The following is a 20,820-nucleotide window of genomic DNA, read 5'->3' as shown; positions in this document are numbered from 1 at the left end:
ATTTAGTATGGTGTACCGAACTATTTGGCCACTTTGACTGCTACAAAGTATTTGACGCTGACTGTACATAATATCTATACTACTAACAAGTGCGACTAGTCAGGCATTTTTAAACTGAAGTGCATGCATGTCATAATTTGTAACATTTTACACTTCATTAAATTCATTAATGTTATACAAAGTCTTGTTTAATAATAGGTCTTTCACTTTAGCACGAAACACTGTCAGTCTTGGTTTTTTTTTTGAGATGTTGGGGTAATTTGTTATACAGTTTACGTCCAATAACTCCTGGCATTTTTTTTGACATAGCGAGTTTGTGGGGGCTTAAACAGAGGTTGTTTGGATAACGATTCGGGCGCTCAGATGCTCCTTTCTTTCGAAACATGTGTATATTCTCCCGAACAAACATAATAGTTTCAAATATGTATTGAGCCACTGACGTCATGATTTTCAGGGTTTTGAAAAATTCTCGGCATGTGTCTTTGTATCCGGCATTCATGATCACTCTTATTAGCCTACTTTTGCATTTTCAGTACTCTCTCATGGTCTATTGAATTTCGCCACAGTATTATACCATATGACATAATGGAGTGTACATAAGCGTAATATGATTCAATTAGACACTCACGTGAAATAATTGTACGTAGTTGTTTAAGGGCGTAAACGCCAGTTGCCATTTTAGCACATATATGGTCTATATGAGTTTTCCATGTCAGAGCGGGATCAATGGTAAAGCCTAACATTTTAACCATATTAGAACTTTTTAAGCAGGAACCATTTGAAAAATCTATTTTTACTTCATCACTGATAGCAGTCTTTCCGTTAAAGAACATAACATGGGTCTTGTCTGAGTTTAAAGTAAGGCCATTATCGTTAAACCACGTGTGCACAGTTTCCATTATTAATTTTATTTTTTCTATAATTATGTGATTGGTATTGCCTTTCACGACTATAATAGTGTCATCTACATATATTATAAATTTACCATCTATGTCTAGTTCTGTAAGATCATTCATGAACAGCAAAAATAGAGTGTTGCCTAGCGCTGACCCTTGAGGTACTCCTACATTTGGAACCGTTCTTGGTTTTGATTTTATTTTCTTTCCCTCTATTTTAATTTTCACTGTCTGTTCTCTGTTATTTAAGAATGACTCTAAAAGTTGCAACTCAGATCCATTAATGCCATACATTGTTACTTTTAGTAATAACAATTGATGATCAATACTGTCGAAGGCCTTTGACAGATCTAAAAATATTGCGGCTACTTTTTGTCTCTTGTCTAGTGTTTGTATGATTTTATTTGTAAGCTGCAATGCTGCTGAGGTAGTTGATCTTCCTTTTCTATATGCATACTGAGAGTCACTCAAAAGGTTATTTGTCTCCATGTGGTTTATTATAGTGTGAGATATTAATGATTCTACCACTTTTAATATTGTGGGGACAATGTGATCGGTCTATAGTTTGTTACCGATGATTTGTCACCTTTACCTTTAAACAGTGGATACACACGTGTTTTTTTTAGTTCTTTAGGATAGTCGCCTGACACGTAGATACAATATTAATTATTATTTTAACATATTAAATACGATAGTTAGATTAAGCATTTCATACAGATTATAATGGTATGGTGGTGGTGGTTAAATGAAAATCTCAGGAATTATCGTAAATTAAATTTTCCTTTTCGTGCATATACTTAATTTGTACGAAATGTTAAAGACGCTCACCTTTTTTTTTTTTTTTTTTCTAGGGGGGAAAATGCATTACGCATACCACCCGGGTGCGGGGGGTGACCCGAGTGGTTATGTGGGACTCCCGTCTAGGCTAATGAGGCCGACGGTATACCCACTAAAAACCCCCATATGCCACCTCGCCGCCTTATTGGTGGGGTTACGGGAACATTGCGTACTCATCCGCGACCCCACCGGCGGCAGCCGTCCGCGAGCGGCTCCTTCGCGGATGCCCGAAGGCCCTTCACGCTAGGCGCGCCAGATGGTTCGACGCGCCTTCCTCCTCGGCCTCCGTCCTGCAGTGTAGCGGACCCCCCCGAGCCCGCCACAAGGATGCCACGGGCGCCAGAAAACTCCCAGCGCCCGGCGGCAGATGAGGTCCATGGTTCTGCCGCAAACCACAACTCGGCTGCAGAGAACAGGGAGAACGGCACACCGTAACACCGACACTCCTCTTCTTCTGCAGCCCCACCAACGCCGTTACTGCGGAACGGCCCCGCCAAGGTCGCATGGGATAGGGAGAGTGGCGCATCGTGATACCATCACGCCTCTTCCCCTGCGATCCCACCTCGGCCGTCGAGGATAGGGAGAACGGCTCACCGCAATACCGACACTCCTCTTCCTCGACGGTCCACCTCCAACGCGTCACAAGCGGGCTCACCAAGCCCACTTGGAGCGTCCTCCTCGGGCCAGCCCGCACCTCAAACAGGCCGGCCCTGGTTGCCTCTTCGCTTCACCGTGGGTGACCAAGCCACGGCTACTAAGCCCCTCCACCACGACAAGGTGGGCAACCCGCGGGGGGAAAGACGCTCACCTAACCTAACCTAACCTAACCTTTGTTAGTGACAAATTTTACCACAGCATACGCTGCGATCGGTTTACTATACTCCAACCATCCGCTTCGCACGGAGCCAATAGGATAGTTAACCGGTTAGTTCGACGAACGTGGAGGACCCGGTACCCGCCCGAAATCGCCTTTTCATACAAACGTAGTCCTGATTTTCCTCTCTGAATTTCACATTATTGAAAATATTTTGACACAATTTGTTGTATATCAACTACAGCTATGCCCCTACGATTGATTTTTTCTAAGTTTAAATTATTATGAGTATGTATGAACATTAAAACATTTGTATAATAGTTATTTACGATACAAGTGCGAAAAATAGGAAATTCGTAACGAGTGGCGATAAATTAAAACACGACCGAAGGGAGTGTTTTAAATCAACACGAGTTGCGAATTACCTATTCGCACATGTATCGTACAACGTTTACAGTACATATGAATGTTTAAATTTTCGACATAGTTACATAATGTGCTAATATACGCACTAGTGCGAGTAGTGCGGAAAAGTAGCACCATATGTACTGTAAAATCAGTTTTTCGCTCCTTATTTTTTACAATAATCCAAAAATCTAAAAAGTCAAACGTAGGGTTAATATTTATACATCAAGTTAGGTAAAAATATTTTCCATAGTGTCAATATCCTGAGAGGAAAATGGGGACTACGTTTGTATGGAGTAGCGGCCGTCCCGTTTCGTCTTAAACGGTTAACTCCGAGGTATTAGTTGACTAACCCTGGATCGTGCAAGTAGCCCTAGCAGAACGTTTATAATATATACTTCATGTACAGTCGCCGTCAAAGATACGTTTATACTTTTGCACCTTACACCTTTGTAATAAGGCATAAAAATTAAATATCTTTCTCATTCATTTTGTGTGCTTTTTACTATTCGTTTTATCTTTAAATTAGGTTTAGTCTACGTAAAATATATGTTTACCCTTTGCACTTCAGTTCTCCTTTGCAATAAGGTGAAAAATGTAAACATATCTTAGACGTCGAATGTAACCGTTTTACTATTGCACGTTTTTTGCAAATCGTGAAATCTCAGGTCGTTGCGAACAACTATTATTTCGTAATTCGTTTGCGCACGCTGACGCCTTTTTAGCGTTGTGTCAATTTTAATGAGGGCTAAGAGTGCTAAGACCAAGGGTCGAGGGTCCCACGCCTTCCTGTAATTTCCGAGTGCAGTGCAACCGGAGATTGAGTCGGGGGTGTCCGTTCGTCGCACTCGCGCGACTCATTGGTCTCGACAATTTAATAATCGCCCGCCAGACGTTTGTAAACAAAAGTCATTGTTTCGGCCTCAATCGGACAGTTCGACGATGGCGAGTTGCCTTAGCGGGCGCCGGTTGTGCCATCTCGCCGCCTGACCGTGATTTCCGATATGAAGTTTTGGAAGTGCTCGACCAAAAGCGAGAGACGGGCCGCTGCCATCGGTGAGATCTTCTAGAAAATAGTTTATTCACTATATATATTATTTAACATAAGGAACTATGCCCTGAAGTATTATGCAAGTTGGAAAGTTATTGAATTAACCCACTTTCATGAGCTAAATGATTTCTGCAATTTGTCTTCATTGTAGATAGCGACGAGGAGACAATTCAGCGCATTGGGCTAGTTATTTGACCTTACTAAGGAACTGAATAATTATATTATGATTATTTTTCGGTTATTGGGGCACGACATGTCATCATTTTATTAAAGACTAATAGGTAATTGTAGTGATTGAATATGACATAAATTTTATAGTTATTATGTAGTAATATTTGGTGGTGAAGGTAGCTAGTCTACTACTGGTGTCATTCCTATTTTTTTTTTCTATAGCCTATAAGTGTCCCACTGCGGGGCAAAGGCCTCCTCTCTTTCTCGCCATTTGGTCCTATCCAATGCACTCTTTACAAATGTATCAAGGTCGTCCTGTCATCTCCGTTTTGTTCTTCCTCTGCACTCCACCCTGAGAGATCCATCCTGTAGGATCTAGTCTGTGGCTAGTTTCACCGTCCCGCCGCACTGTGGGCTGAAATTCGGCTCTCATTGACATAGAAACCGAAGTTGTTATTTTTATGTTCTTTTTTTTATTGAAATAGGTTTTGCCCAGCATTGTTATGGTAACCTATGAGTTTTAGACGATTTGGAATGAAAATTGTCGAGTTACCAATTTTTTTCAAAATAAATATATGGAGCAGGAACAAGAAATCATTATTACTCAAGAACCGCTAAACAAACCGTAATATCCTCGCAGGCCTCTACTATTTTCAACTCAAATCGTCTGAATCTTATAACTTAGCATAAACGTACTGGGCAAAACCCATTTCAATCAAAAAATTCTTAAAATGTTGACTTTGGTTTTGGTGGGTGTTTTTTCCCTAAAAACAATTAATGTTTTTTTTTTACTGCACCCGTGACGGATTTATGTAGTAAGTATGCCAAAAATCACAAGTAATTCGCAGTATAACCATCTGCGGGGATATTACCGTATTTTGTTGCGGTTCTTGAGATATTTTGATATCTTGTTCCGGCTCCATATTTTTTTGAAAAAAAAAATCATAACTCTACTATTTTCAATTGAAATCGTCTGAAACTTATAACTTAGCATAAACAGACTACGCAAAACCCATTTCAATCAAAAATATCTTAAAATGTTGAAGTCAACATTTGTCAACATTGGTGCTTTTTCCATAGTAACAATGATTTAAAAATCCGCACCCGTGATGGATATATGTCGTATGCCAAAAAATCACAAATTATTCGTAGTATATCCACCTGTGAGGATATTACGGTTTGTTTAGCGGTTCTTGAGTAATAATGATTTCTTGTTCCTGCTCCATACATTTATTTTGAAAAAAAAAATCGTACCTCGACAATTTTCATTCCAGATCGTCTAAAACTCATAGGTTACCATAACAATGCTGGGCAAAACCTATTTAAATAAAAAAAAAACATTTAAAAAAATCGGTTTCTATGTCAATGAGAGCCGAATTTCAGCCCACAGTGCGGCATTCGACAGACGTGCCCTGCCCAGTCCCACTAGCTTCAGAAATCATAAATTTTATTTGCTTAAATCATGGTCAGTACAAAGGTTTTATAACAGAGAGGTATTGAGTTTCACATGCTTTGCCAATAAGTACAAAGCATGTGAAACTCAATACTCGCTTGCTTTAGATTCCTAATTCTAGATAATGAAATGACGGTACCTATCATAATTGAATGGTCAAACTTTGAAATCGGATATTTCGTCCTGCAAATTTTGGCAACTTGATAGCCGTAGCCATGTTTTTTATTTTTATTTTTTTTATACTACGTCGGTGGCAAACAAGCATACGGCCTGCCTGATGGTAAGCAGTCTCCGTAGCCTATGTACACCTGCAACTCCAGAGGAGTTACATGCGCGTTGCCGACCCTAACCCCACCCCCCTCGTTGAGCTCTGGCAACCTTACTCACCGGCAGGAACACAACACTATGAGTAGGGTCAAGTGTTATTTGGCTGCGGTTTTCTGTAAGGTGGAGGTACTTCCCCAGTTGGGCTCTGCTCTAGATCTGGAATGACATCTGCTGTGCTGTGCCCTACCACACAAGGCGAGATGACATTCACATTGCCCATACCTCTCTTTTGGACGTAGTTTAAGGACATACCCGGGTCCAATGTTACCAGTCAAATCGAGTCTCAGATACTACATACCTACACTACGCAATCCTAATAAAGAACGTGGCTAAGCAGGCTGCTGAATAAGTTTAAAGCGGCATCATAATGAAATCTGTTAAGGTTTGAAAACTTTTTTGTATTAGTCTTTCTTTACTTTCGCGCTAAAGCCGTTTATTAGCATTTTATTAAGTCATTCGCGACGCCAACACTCGCATCTGTTTAAGGATATATTATACCAACAAGCTTGTTTGCAAGTTTACACATATCGAGTCATGGAGTCAAAATTCAATATAATTTGTTTCAAAAATTTCAATATCACCTACTAGTCATGGGATTGCTGGTTTCTTTATTATTACACTTAAGTACCTGAAATAAAGCCTGACCAGTAATATATGATCACGCGCCATATTGCGGAATTTAATTGGAACTATATTTTTCATACTAAACTGAACTGCCACACTACTTCTGGTGGGCTTTAGTAACGTATGATTTTAAATCCCAAACTGTGCCCCTGGACTGGAGTTACATATACGTGCCAGTATCTATAGGCGAATAGCCCGCCGTTAGTATTCGAGTTAAACCGAGTTCCGTTTTGCTATTTGGCCCATGACTCGTTGCATGTAAACGCGGAATGTTGGATAATCCGTAATCACCATGTTTGCCGTATTAACAATCTTTACCTGCCATGATTCTTCTCTCTAGATGGTCTCATCGGAAGATCAGCGTTGGAAGTCGCCGGCAATATGCTGAAACGAGGCTATTTCGTGGCACTGTCTGCTTATAAGTTTATCTTATATTTATTTTCATTAGTGTTTACGAATCAATTCATGATATAGTACTCCAAAAACAAAAAAATCTCACCTTTAACTTGTTTGTAGGTACAGTCAGGCAAGAAAGTGGTTTACCACTTTTCGACTTTATTACTTCACAAATAGAGTCGAAAAGTGGTAAACCACCATCTTGGCTGACTGTACTACGAAACTTCAGAGTACGCAGCAATTGCAGCCAACACATCTCGAACAATAAACGTTGATTAGTATTAATGCTTTCAATCAAACTTTTTCTTATTGTAGTTTTAATTCAGCAAGTCCACAAACAGTTAAATAAAGGGTTTGTCGTGCTCATCCTGGCTCTTTATTATGACTAATTAAGGAAAATAATAAACTTATTTTTAGACCTAAGTAATAATAGGCCTTTTCATCTGTATGAGATGTTTTAAGCAGCATCCTGGTAAGGACACTTGCGTTCGTGGCTGTATAGCCCTATGCGAGAGAGGATCCCACGTCCACACACGCGGCAGGTGTATGCTTGCCCAGGTGGGCGAGGGTTGGAGGCCTGCTCGTGGCGCCTCATGCGTTTCTCTCTTAAAGAGGTAAACCAGGCATCGTCGTGTTTGGCTTGCCCATCATGAATAGCACGACGCCATACGGGTCGGTCTTCGGCCAGTTTTTGCCATTGGTTACATATGATATTAAAATCAACCATATCGCGCTTGACGCAATCTTTGAAGCGCAACATTGGCCGCCCGACCAGTCTTTTTGCTTCTGCAACCTCCCCTAGCAGGATTTGACGTGGTAAAAACTGCTAAAGAAAATGCATCTTCCTCAAATAGTGTTCGCTTACTTAGTCTCCCTATTATTTTCTTTATTGATTGAGCATCTTAGATTAGGTTTTTTTATAATATGAATATAAAAGTAAAATAGAAAAACACTTACAAAACAATACAAAATACATATAAACACATTATAAAAATCCTAACCTAGGGTGTCGCTTAGGGATTGCAAATCCGAATCTATTTCACCAAATCCGGATTTTCGGATAATTTTTACGCAGAAATCCGAACTTCGGATAAAATCCGGATTTAGGGAATTTTTTCTTGGTACTAGGAATAAATTGAAATATCATATATTTATATCATATCTTATGATCATTAACAAGTTATATTCATTACACAGTTATATTAATAACAAAAATATCTTGGTAACAAAAAAATATCTTCTTTAATAATTTTAATTAAGAATTCTACATCCTCACAACACTGAGATCAAAGTTTATTGAGGGTTTTATCAGATCTCCGCTACGGAACTTATACCGCAGTTCCCCGTTACATATTTCGTTGCGAAACATGACAAAATCGAGAGCTAATCAAGAAAAAAAAAGAACAACCAGAACCGCACCTCACAGATTTGCCATTGTTTCACTCTCGGTCCGCCCAGGTATCGCGGAGAAATATGGTACGCGGTGTCGTTTTAGTGGCAGTGGTAGAGATGTGTTAAAGTCCTAATCCTAAGAAGGGGGTAAGGCCTAAGGCCAGTGAGCGAGCGCTCGGGCAGCAGTGGCAGCACGGCCAGACAACTCGCTTGACGCGTATTTTCAGTAATCAGAACATTTTAATGGTGCAAAAAGCAATTGTATCATAGTTTGACAAAAATCCAAAAATTCGGATTTTGGTTTAAAAATCCGGATTTTGAAACAGCTTGAAAAATCGGCGGATAATCCGGATTTTCGAACTTCGAATAATCCGGATTGCAATCCCTAGTGTCGCTTGCAGCGGGGCAGGGCCCAAGCTGCCGGTGGTCAGGACCGCAGAGAGAGGAACCGACGTACTATACGCGCCGTGTCCAAAATTACTGCCTTCTGAATCTGACCCTTGATCCAGCCACCAAGCGAGAGTCTCTCTAGGTGTTGGTCGAGACTCCTCGCTATGAGACCGTTCACTGACACGACTATCGGAACAATGATCGTTGAGTCAACATCCCACATGGCGGTAATCTCGTGAGCCAAATCCAGGTACTTGCTGGATTTGCCCTTCTCGGCTTTCACGAGATTCTCATCATGGAGGGTGACGGTGGTGATGGCGCTGCGATCGGTCTATCCCTATTATTATTATTATTTACATTCGTCAAAACTTGATCAGCTGAGGGGTTGACTGGGGTTCACAGTTGTAAACTGTCCGCCTCAAAGGTTAACGTATGCCAATTGTGGGAATTTGTGCCCACGAATTGCTTTCGGTTTACACACCACGCACTTCGTATGTTCGTATACCTAAAATCTATAGACAATACCAGGTTTTGTGAAAGTGGTTGGCCGGTCAAAGTATTTTACAGATGGCGCTAGCGAAGGTTTTACCTCAATCTTTCAAATAATGTCAAAAACTGTTTCCATTAAATCTTAACAAATTACTTTGATTTTGATCGCTTCAGCATAATATATTCTAGGTTTATAGGTTTCGCTTCTGTGTTTTTTTATTTGCAAATAAAAAAAAAGGAAAACCTAAAAACCAAATAATTAATTGTGTCAATAACATACTAAAAAAACATAGAAAATTGGAAATATTTAGAAGTGGAAAACGTTTTCTCTTTTTGTATGGACGATCACGTATACTTCCCTCTTAAGCCAAATCTCATACAAAAGAACTAGTTACAGGTAAAACCTATGCTGGCGCCATCTATACACACCTTTAACAGTTGCCACAAGCCCATTTACCTCTGAGTATATTACCACTCGCCGTGGACAATGGTATGACGTTCGAATAATACGTGCACCGCAGTTTAATGTCATTGAATGACCACACACCAATTGTATGAATCAAATCTGTAATCAGTCATTATCTATAACCTACATATACGTATCAATTACGTACCGTGCTCTATCACCACAACCCTCCTACAGTCTTTGGCTTTGACACACGCTCCTTTGAACTCGAGTGTCTTCTTTACTAACGATAGTAATGATCTACCTGACCTAATAATTGCTAGTACATACGTGAGTTACATGTATAAGGCGCACTTATTACCTGAACGGTAGAATGGAATTGCGGTTGATCAAGTAGATGAGAAATGGTTTCCTAATAGAAGTTTCTACTAGGTATTTAATTACCACTTACCACTACTTTTGCGGTTATAGGATTTCTAATCTGAACAAAAAAATGGACTATAGAAAACTTCCTTAGGTAGTTTTAGGACTACATCTAAGTAGTTTAAGTTTTAATTTTTACTTAACAAAAGACATAGGCACCGGACTACTACGGAGACTGCTTACCATCAGGCAAGCCGTATGTTTGTTTGTCACTGACGTAGTATAAAAAAATAAGAAAATATTTTATATATAAGCAAACATTTAACACACAAGTCATTATGTCAGCTTATTATCAGCCGCAAAAAACTGGGACTGGGATTCCTTTTCACACAGAGCTTAACAATAGAACGGATGCGTAATGTTGGATTGGAATAAATATAATTGTAACCAAACTTAGTGCATCAATATTCATAGAAACTACAGAATTAACTTTTAGGATAGGATTATGCAGATAATTCATATCCCATACCTCTACACTAATGCGTAATAGCGCCCCATCGGGTGCTCCAGAAAATCGCATTTTAATTAAACTTTAATAAGATACGAAAATATTCAAGCCTTTTTATAGCATCTGTTTCATTCCAAAACATTATTTATTTTCCATTGTTGATGGACGATTGTCATCTTGGCCAGCGTTTGTGATCACCTGTAGCAATTTCGCGAGGATGATGTCCTATTTCAGACTAGCAATGATTCTTAATTACTTAGAGGTCTTGGGGCATGGGTCGTACGACACTATCCATTCAAATTACTTGTATCCTAATACAATTTAGAGCTGTGAGACTGTTGACAACTGCACTAGTCTATGACGAAAGCTTGGCGTAGCCTTCCATAATATTAAGTATATCTAGTTAAAAAAAACACCTACGTACTTAAATTAGTTCCTTAAGCGTAGTCTATTAATTCCTCCAACGCCCCACAGGGCGCCACAGGAGCCCGCAAAGGAATAACTTCACACTAAAGGATATCTATAGCAGTTCCACAGGGTGACTGTCCTCACATTGGCAATGACTTCTGATTGCTATGCGCGCGCTGTCCGTCCTTTGTTCGGTTTCGCATTGTCCTGTCCCCCATTTCCGATTTTCAAACTTCTGTTTGAGTTTCATTTTAACTTATCTGCTGAAGTGCTGGACGAATTGTGGCCAGTAGGATGGTAGGGCTCGACCTAGATAAAATACGATGCGTATTTTTCAGGCTGCCTGTTTGAATCCCATCCTAATACTTTGTGACATTCCTGTTTTGTATCGTTTTTTTACGGTCCAGACGAAACAGGAAGTAGGTGTAGGTGTCTCTTGTCTCGAAAATGCCTGTATCGGCTGTAACTATAACATCAGCAGTAAACAATCTCTAGCTAATTACCTCCTGTCTCTAGATTTATTGGCGTAAGTAAATAGTACACCTGGTCCTGGTCGCAATTTTTTGGTAAGCAATATTTTATTCGTTTTGAGTTTATACGTATAATGTGCATGGTTTGTGTATTAACTTACACATGGTTTTCTTGCCAGTGAATTCGTTGGATAGCTATGGTTTAATACTTGTATACCCACCCTCTTGATAATTCGTCTTTTAGGGTATTTAACAGTATCGAAGCGTTATTGGTCCTTAAGTGGTTACTTAAAGCAAATACATATTTTATGTGGATAAATGACATGACAGGATGTCTCTTTGATTCAATTTGTTATAACGGATAATGTTACCCAGACCTTTACGAGACGTTGAACACAATAGGGCCGAGCCAATGCGTACTTATTAGATGGTAGGAAAAGGAAACAGCAATTCAGGCGTACAACAATGGGCAGTACTTCGTTATCATAGTGACAATGATTATGTCTGCACAGGTGAGGTGACGCACTCGGGTGGAAAGGCACGTATATAGTTAGGTACCTGTTCCTAATCTGTGTTAATTTGCTACCATAATATTGATAACACGGGAGGGTGACCTATTTAGGTATTCGTTGTAGCTATGTGGATGGGTGAAGAATCAGTTTTTTAAGATAGGCAAAGTAGCTGGTGATAGCAATTGTTAGGTGTTCATTGTTTCTCAAGAGATAAGTAGGGTAGTAGGTACATCAACCTATAGGTATTATTTTGGATTTACAGTCGAGTTCATAAATATATATACATTTCTTCATCTTAATCCATTGCAATAAGATAAAAAAATGTATACTTATTTATGAACTCGACTTTATTCGACTCGATTTTAGTGGCCTTACTTTTTCTCATATTAATATACTGGCGGGTAGTATTCTGGACGAGATTGGCTCGGGACCGGGTTAAGTGGCGTACTGGAAGAGAGGCCTATGCTCAGCAGTGGGCGATAAAAGGCTGATATGATGATGATGGGTAGTATTCGGAATTATATGTAGTACGTCTACGTCGTATAATACATATAATTAAGAATAATAATCTAACGACCACCTTATTAAAACGGTGTTAAAACGGCACTATCGGTTGGCTCATATCCTACGCGTAGCTACGTGTCTAACGGATCACACACGTGCACGTGGGAGTTCGACCGCATTGCTTATCTGCACACGGCTAGAAAACACTAAGAACGCTTTCTTTTCAGAGAAAAACGAGTGGCATATATCCTTATTGTGTGAGTGACAGCAAACCCTGTGAGCCATCTATCATAAATCCGCCATCGGGAAATCGTTAGATTAATTTACGAATTTTATAGCGCGCTAAATCTGGCCATTATACCTACCTTTGGCCTAATTATCTTACATATTTCGGACATAAAGCTCGTTCCTAATGTAATTTTACCGGTAAATTTGTCTGGATGTGTAAATTTATTTCGATCCTACTTCCTTCGTCAAAGCAGCTGGCAAGCGTCGTGGAAACATGTGTACAGCGTGCAGCGGGTTCGAGATAGCATCTTAGCTCAGATGCATAAATCCAATCAGAGCCCATTTCCTAGAGCTAAATGAGTGCGAAGGTGTGCAGCGCATCCGCTCCTAAAAATACCCGCACGCTCCAACATGAAAAACATTAGCATTCCTACACAAACTTGTGTGGCCAACATTTTCTATCAGTAACTTGTTTTGCCTGTAATGTTTTTTGTAGGGAAATTGTAAGCGTACTTTTAGTTGCAATGCTGTTAGCGATAACAAACTTTGTTTTTAGTACGCCAGATCAGAAAGGCTGATTTTGAACGATATATAGAGATATATCGTTCAAAATCAATCATTATTACTTGAATCTGGATTTGTGACTAGAACTAATATTTTAATAATTATAGTATTATTGCTTTATTTTAATTGTAAGAATTTCCTAGTATTACGTAAATGCTATTTTGTGTTTGAATATGTATTTATTTTAGTAACTAAGTAGTTTTAGAATATCAATAATGTTGCTATGCCCTGACAGGGTAACCATGCATGCACTCAATACATGTTAACACCTTAATGGCCTTAATGTAACCATGGTTCTGCAATAAACGAAATAAGAAATAAGAAATAAGAAATCAGCGTAGAAAAAATAATAATTCAATGTGTATTTTAAATACAATCCAAATTGAAACGTGGTGTAGGTATCCGAGCTATGAAACAACTGTAAAAGAAATTATTAGACAAAAACCACATTACAGGCTAGCATATTTACACTGGGCCCAATATAGAGCGGCTTGGAGAGCACTGGTGAAGAGTGTCCCCAGTCGTCACGTCCCTCAGCCATGAGGATACGACAAGGAAGAATATAATATTACCAACGTTTATAATTTACAGTACATACATATGGTGCTACTTTACCGCACTAGTGCGATAATTAGCATATTACGTAACTGTGCCAAAAAATTTAAAGGGTCATATGTACTGTAAAATGTTGTAAGATACATGTGCGAATAGGTAATTTGCAACTCGAGTCGTTTTAAATACTCCTTTCGGTCGTGTTTTAATTTATCGCCACTCGTTTCGAATTTCCTATTTTTCGCAATTGTATCGTAATGTACTATTATGTAACGTTATTGTAATTAAAGTCCCACACTATCATTACATAGAACATAGCTACAACTCGTTCTCATTTAAGCAGGAGGCCATTTCAAACTTACATTCAGAGTATTCAGACATTAAAATAATATAGTCTTAATGATGTCTTTTGGTTATCATTAGCGCGTGCAGTACGCTCATACTTGTCTGACTGTCCGTACCTACATACATATATTGAAGCGAGCAAGACGAACGGGAAAAGTGTACAAAATTACATAGTTTCGATATGATTTTGATGTCAAATGTATGTTTGGATTATCCCCCAGATCCACTTAGCCGCGACTTGTAATTACTTGCTGGCAAATCGAACTTTAGTTCTTGGATGGCACCTGCATTGAGCAAATTGGAGCGGGAATGAGGTTTTATGAGCACTAACTTCGCCAGCTTGGGTATCTATTAAATAATAGAACGAAGTGAAAATCGGCTGAAGTGATTTCGCCGAACAAAATGATACGTTCTACAACGTGTTTTCTTAACAATCCAATCTGCTTTTACGAAAATAAAGACATCTGATTTCTACAAATGGGATGTGCAGTATCATTTTTAGTTTGAATAAAAAAAAATAGAACTTTCCTTAAGGTGTCAGGAAAGATAAGCCAAGCCACCGACATAATTTTTTTTTAATTTCAGAGCAGTGTCCATTCGAAGGAAAGAATCAAATTCCTGCTTGTACATAATGTGCTCTAACTTTCGATTTCGAATAGGTAATCAAAAAATAATTTCTTTATTTCATTAGGTATGAAATGAGCATTATATTCTATGACAAAAGTTAGATAAACCAGCTATAAACAAGATAGTGGCCATCTAAAATGTTCACGCTTCCGGACAATTTTTACGATATTTAAACATTTTCTGTGGCAACCCTATTGCACAGAATCGGTTTTTTTTTTTTCAAAAATATAATGTAGTTTTCCTTCTCTGTTAAATAAATTTCATCGTAGTAGAATAATATCTTCTATCCGTAATGGAGTTGTGAATTGTGAAAATTGAGAATTCCGTAAAATGGTCAACCCCCAAAAAACCCATTTGGACGAAAAAATAAAAATCTGAAATTTTCTGAATACCTATACAGTTTACGTCTTCGTTATTTACTTTTCTCCCATCGGTCGTGTTTCAATTTATCGCCACTGGTTGCGAATTACCTATTCGCACGTGTATTGGTCAACGTTTTTCAGTACATATGGCTCTTTAAATTTTCGACATCCGCACTTATAGTGCTAGTTACCGCACTAGGGCGGTAAATTAGCACCATATGTACTGCAAAAATCATTTTAAACCTTGCCCGCTTAGCTACGTTCTATTGTTCACTCTATCATAAACCATGATCCTAAAAGTTTTTGTAAAATAATCTTGTACTGAATGAACAATACTGTGATTAAATTAAAACATTTACTTCTAGCTCCTATCTGTTATTTATGTTCTACGATTTGTTACATATTTACTTACCTATCCGTCACCAGTTATTAATACCAGCAACTTTTTCTCCGTACGTAATTAACTTAGCTAATAGCGCGTTAAATAAATTCTTTTGGCAATACAGAGGGTATCATAATGTTGACCTACTTGGTATTGTTAGTTACTCGTAGGAAGTAGAAGGAAGTTGGAAACTCAGACAATGTGCACGGAACCTTGTACCAGTTGTTAACTTGAAGACTGCCTGTAAATTGCCAAGTATACCATAATGGAACAAATATCACTTGGTTGTCTATGACATTGTCGATTTTTCAACATAAGTTGTTGAAAAAAAAAACTCACATTTTTAAGTAAAGGCCTCCCACACACATCATCGATAATTGCATGAAAGTTGCGTTTCATTGCGACATTAGATCGATCGATTGAATTCGTTGCATCTACTTAGTCAGCAATTATCCAAAACCGCATGCAATTTGTTGCAATGTAAGTGAGCCCATAAGTTGAAGTATAGTCTGGCAAACACAACTTGTCAGTCAGTAAGAACCACGAAAATTATACTCCTCTCTTTCCTTTGAAAGTTAGTACTAGCGCAAGACAAAGACAGTCTGACTCTCTATGTTTTAAATGAGACTGTCCAGGGCCAAACTATAAAATAGAGTTAATAGACCAAGATAAGTCACAGTTTGTTTGACGTTTAAAATAATACTTGCACTGAGTGTGCTATCAAAATCGTTGCAGACTGATCTTGGTCTAATTCCATCTATTGAATGCACTCCCTGTCGCCCATCGGTTCACAATTATATTTATTGCTTAAGATTCTACAGGGGCGAATTACTGCGAAGGTAGAAGAAGGCGAGCTTACCAGATCGTTCAAGTGTGTAACGCCTCGGGTCTCGAATACCAACCTACCAGTCGCAAACCTCAAAGCCTGGAAATTGCCAAGTAAACCGTAACATTAGAAGATTCGATCAAGTGCATACAGTTCAAACATTAGGAGTTGTGCTCTTTCAATATAATACAATTTGATAAATAAACACACACTTTTACACTGCTTTCATACCTTTAATTCTGCGCTTTTGGTTTAAAAATTCCGTAGCAGATTGAAAGATGTACATTATTTTATTGTAACGGACTTCACTAGAAAATAAAGAAGTTTTGGCCTTAAAACAAATACTTAGTTGTCGGTAAAAAATCAATTTGTGTATATATACCACCTACTTACATACTTCTACCTCATCATCATCATCCTCCTGGCGTTAGTCCCGTACTGTCGTCTATGACGGGTTCTGCTTTCCTGCTTTTCTCCTTCCGCTTCGCTCTATCCTGGATATCATCTTCAGCTAACAGGCGTATAAATTCTTGCCGATGACAGGGCTACTTTTTAAAAATTTCTGTGGAACATCTGAGTAGGAAAGTACAAAGAAAGTCGGAAAGATAAAACAATACATCAGAAGCCTAAAAACGAACAAGGAAGTTAAAGAGAGTGGCAACAACTGTTGTGACGTTGCGCGCGTTATCAAAACATCTAATCTGCGTTTCGTCACATGCAGATTACATCACGACTAACGCAGCGTGTTCAGCGTGTTCGATTGTATATAGGCCGGCGCCGCGGGAGCCATCCCGGAGTGTTACAATCGCAAAGGCCGGAGAGACGAACGCTGGAGCGGACCAGTTTAAGCGCGATAGTGAGCTTCAGTGTCAGTGTGGCACTGCGGAACCGGATTTTATACCTGGTCTGGATCTGCCACGCGCCACACCGAATAACGAGCTTTACGTATCTCGTCCGCATATTTCCGCCACTGGAATATGTTCGTAAGAAGGTCCGTTACGAGCTGTGTTCCAGCTGCGATTACAGCCGCTGCTGGGTACCATCGCGAGCGTGGTCTTCTGGTCTGAGGGTGTGATATTTCGGCGGTTCCGTGGGAATCTGCCCAATGATACACCAGAACAAGTGATGCAACAAAAAACTGTTATTTCGATTGATTTTAGCGTCATGACGGCGATTGCATGCGGCATCTTTACATTCATTAGCGCCCCTAAACGGGTTCACCAAAAAAAACTTGTCAATTTAGAAAACCTTTAAATTGACAAGTTTTTTTATTGGTGAACCCGCTTAGGGGCGGATAACTTATGCACATATTGGTTCTAAAATGTTTGTTTTTGGTTACTATGCTGGTGAAAACCTAAAGTAAATATTGACAGGTAATTTAATGCTGCGGCTGCGATGTGTCCGAGCCGAACTGATATACGTACCTGCTACAAAGTGGAAAATCTTCTTTCAGACTTTTTCCACGTTTATATTTACATGAATCCCTTAGTCGCAGTTAAACTGGTACCGATCGTTCGACTCGCCGCCGCTCAAGCATTGGCAACGCCCGGCCTGCGGAAGGACGCGCGTTCAGTCCACGCTCCGTTGTCATCGAAGATTGTCCGATCCGCGCCACTGCCTCCGGCCCGAATACTTATTCGCGAGTTCACGAGTTCAGAATTTCGGAAATTAAACACTATTTCAACCCGTGACGAGTGGCGGAAGAAAGGGTAGGCTGCCCGGCAGTGGGACACAAAACAGGCTATTAAAAATACCTGAGTTCTGAAATTAAAAGTGAATGTTGGTGTAAATAAGTGACATGCGAATACGGTTCGAAGTGCCGAATAAGTTGGAAATATCGTTTGGTGGAGGTGCACATGTTTTATTTATATTATTTGATAAGCTGCATCTGCAGTGTTGGTGTGTGGTTTTACTTCTATTAATATTGCGCTCGCAGTATGTGATTAATTTGGAATAGGATGGGTTTTATAGGAGTAGTATAGTAGGTATTATAAATAACTTTGTAATCAATCTTATAGATTGTTTTGTTAATGTTAGACAGTTACTGGGAACAATTATAGTTTAGTTTGTGTATTTGTCATACAAATTCTAGATCTCATTTAGAATGTAGATTAGTCGCTGTATAACTAAATTTATATTTTTTTATACCTATATTCTAGGTTCCTACTTTCATAATCCGATTTATGTTCACCTTCTCGTCATATAAATAGGAAATATGTATTAAGGCCACTGGCAATTATGTATAAGTTGCAACCATGATCCAAACCAAATGAAACTACTCTAGAAAAACAGTAGATTCATTTCTAAGACCTTATCTGACTGAGACACCCGTCCTTTTATACTAGCGTTAATTTATCGTGGCATTATAACGAAACTAGTTAAATAGCATAAAACCTCGTAAAAAGGCTGTAGCGTAACTATTTACTATACCTACTCATCTATAAAACAATATTAGCTTTTCCGTGATAACGCCGAATACCTTTGACAATCATTTTAAATTCACTTAGCATACATCGCAGGCAATCCTACAAACTCAATTAACTGAGCAAACCCTCGGGCTTGGCTAACAGAGTTATACATACCCTAATATTATGTTCAGGTTTTTCTCCCGTTACACATCTTTGGGGACTATGTTTATTGTAACAGGAAACGTAACCTGCACTGATATAAAATGTTTTTGAAAGGAAATTAATATACAGACTTTTTAGGCCATTTTAATGAAAGATGTAAGTTCACCACACTTTATTAATTTATTTGGATTAAATGTTATGTTATTTCTAGCTTTCTACTCAGAATTACGAGTTTCGCTATCATTTGTTTATAGACTTTGTATGACTGTATCGAGTTGGAAGGAATGAATACGATCGAAAGAGCTCGTTTCTGACTAGAAATAACATACATTTTTCTAAATTTGAAAAAAGTCTACCTAGGCAATCTAGGCATAGTGCACAACTTTAAACATGGCCCTTATATACGCAAAGAAGTGCACACAAAAAATTTTAGAAACTATTTTATTCGCAAAGCTATAAAATGCATTAATAAGAGCGTGTCATTTAAGTTACAGTCTAACCAGCGAGTCGTATCACAAGCTATTTTTATTTATTTATTTATATGGCTTCTTTTTTGCTATGGCTTAAAGCTGTCGTTTAATTTTATAGTAATTTTATTGCCAGGTGCGTTATACTGAAATTCCCGCGTTTTTTTTGTGACACGACTCACTAGTCAGACTCCAGCACGGCTCGTTGCGTACTGTCGCATAATTATCATAATTATTTGTCATCATTGTCATTAGTTATCATAATTGTCGCATCATAATTTTCTAGGCATTAAGGATTTTACATATACTTCTTTATTGGAATCTGTTTGAAGTGGTGATCATTACACTAATAATTAATCCGTCAACAATACTCCTTCATTTCCTACAGCCACGGTAAATGTCAAGGCGTTATCTGTTTTATCTATCTTAGCTTCTATGTAGTTGATGAGAAGAACCGGATATATCCATAAATCGGTCTAAAGCCATAAACTCGTAAAAGGCAGTGTTAACTTTTCCGGAACTTTTTTCCGGGAAAAAGGCCTTTGATTGACGGCCGAAACGAGATTGAAAGTATTGAAACATGCCTACGAGTACGTTTACTCGATTAGTCATAAACTATACTGTCTTTTTACGATGCGACTTGAAAGGAACTTCGGTATGTAGAGTCAGTAAATTAGTTTATCGATTTTAATTACAAAAACGGATAATCTGACTGCATGTCTGCGTAATGGTGAGTACGCGTACTGCGTAATATATTATATATTTAAAACCGTCCATAGGCTACGGTGACTGCTTACCATCAGGCGGGCCGTATGCTTGTTTGCCACTGACGTAGTATATAAAAAATACATAATCATAGAGCTTCAGATACTTAAATGCATAAGTTAAATACTGAGATATTATAGTTATCTTATCTATGAGCGGATATAGTATGCAGAACAAAATGGACAATTCAAGTGATCCATGCCATGTTCCATTATCAATCAACGCTGTAGCGGCGCCTAGCCTAGAGGAATCTGTAGCAATCCATCGCAACAATCTATAACTCAATCTATTTGGTACATTGTGCCGCGCCGCTGGCTTATTAATTTAACAGGAATGCATTCGCATTTTGAATAAGTTTGCGTAGGCAAGCGAGGTCGTAGAACAATGGACGACACACCATCGTACGTCAGAAAACAAGGTCAAATAAAAACATATGTTCAATTCATTATCATATACACATTATAGATATCCGTATAGTTGAGAAAGAAAGCAGTTTAAACCAGTAGCCTCTAAATGGTAAAAGCAGGATGCGTATATGGGCATGCGTCCTGTTCCAGGGTTACAGGAATGCCGCTTGTGGGGCCTGCGATTGATCGCTTAGATAGAGTTGAGACTCTTATGAAGTTATGAGCTGGACTGACTTAGACGAGATTAATATCTCGTATAAAAAGGTATATTTAGCAATATATGAAATACGATGACTGAAACCATAAATA

General features: G+C 38.7%; 1 protein-coding gene across 7 annotated transcripts in view; it reads left to right on the top strand.

The window, feature by feature from the left end:
• The window catches only part of LOC133518817 (guanine nucleotide exchange factor DBS-like), a 138,621-nt gene that overhangs the window by 19,472 nt on the left and 98,329 nt on the right, over positions 1-20,820 (top strand). Inside the window, exon 1 of one of the 7 annotated variants that reach the window (XM_061852545.1) lies at positions 3,826-4,008. The exons of 4 other annotated variants lie outside the window; for them this stretch is intronic. In XM_061852545.1, the coding sequence (XP_061708529.1) occupies positions 3,957-4,008 (52 nt within the window). In that variant the 5' untranslated portion in view covers positions 3,826-3,956. 2 more of the 7 variants (XM_061852548.1, XM_061852546.1) reach the window with 2 other exon arrangements.

The sequence above is a fragment of the Cydia pomonella genome, chromosome 6 (genome assembly GCF_033807575.1).
Source record: "Cydia pomonella isolate Wapato2018A chromosome 6, ilCydPomo1, whole genome shotgun sequence".
NCBI classification, from domain to species: Eukaryota; Metazoa; Arthropoda; class Insecta; order Lepidoptera; family Tortricidae; genus Cydia; species Cydia pomonella.
Note: the sequence above shows the minus strand (reverse complement) of the source record. Positions and strands in the feature narration are given on the sequence as shown.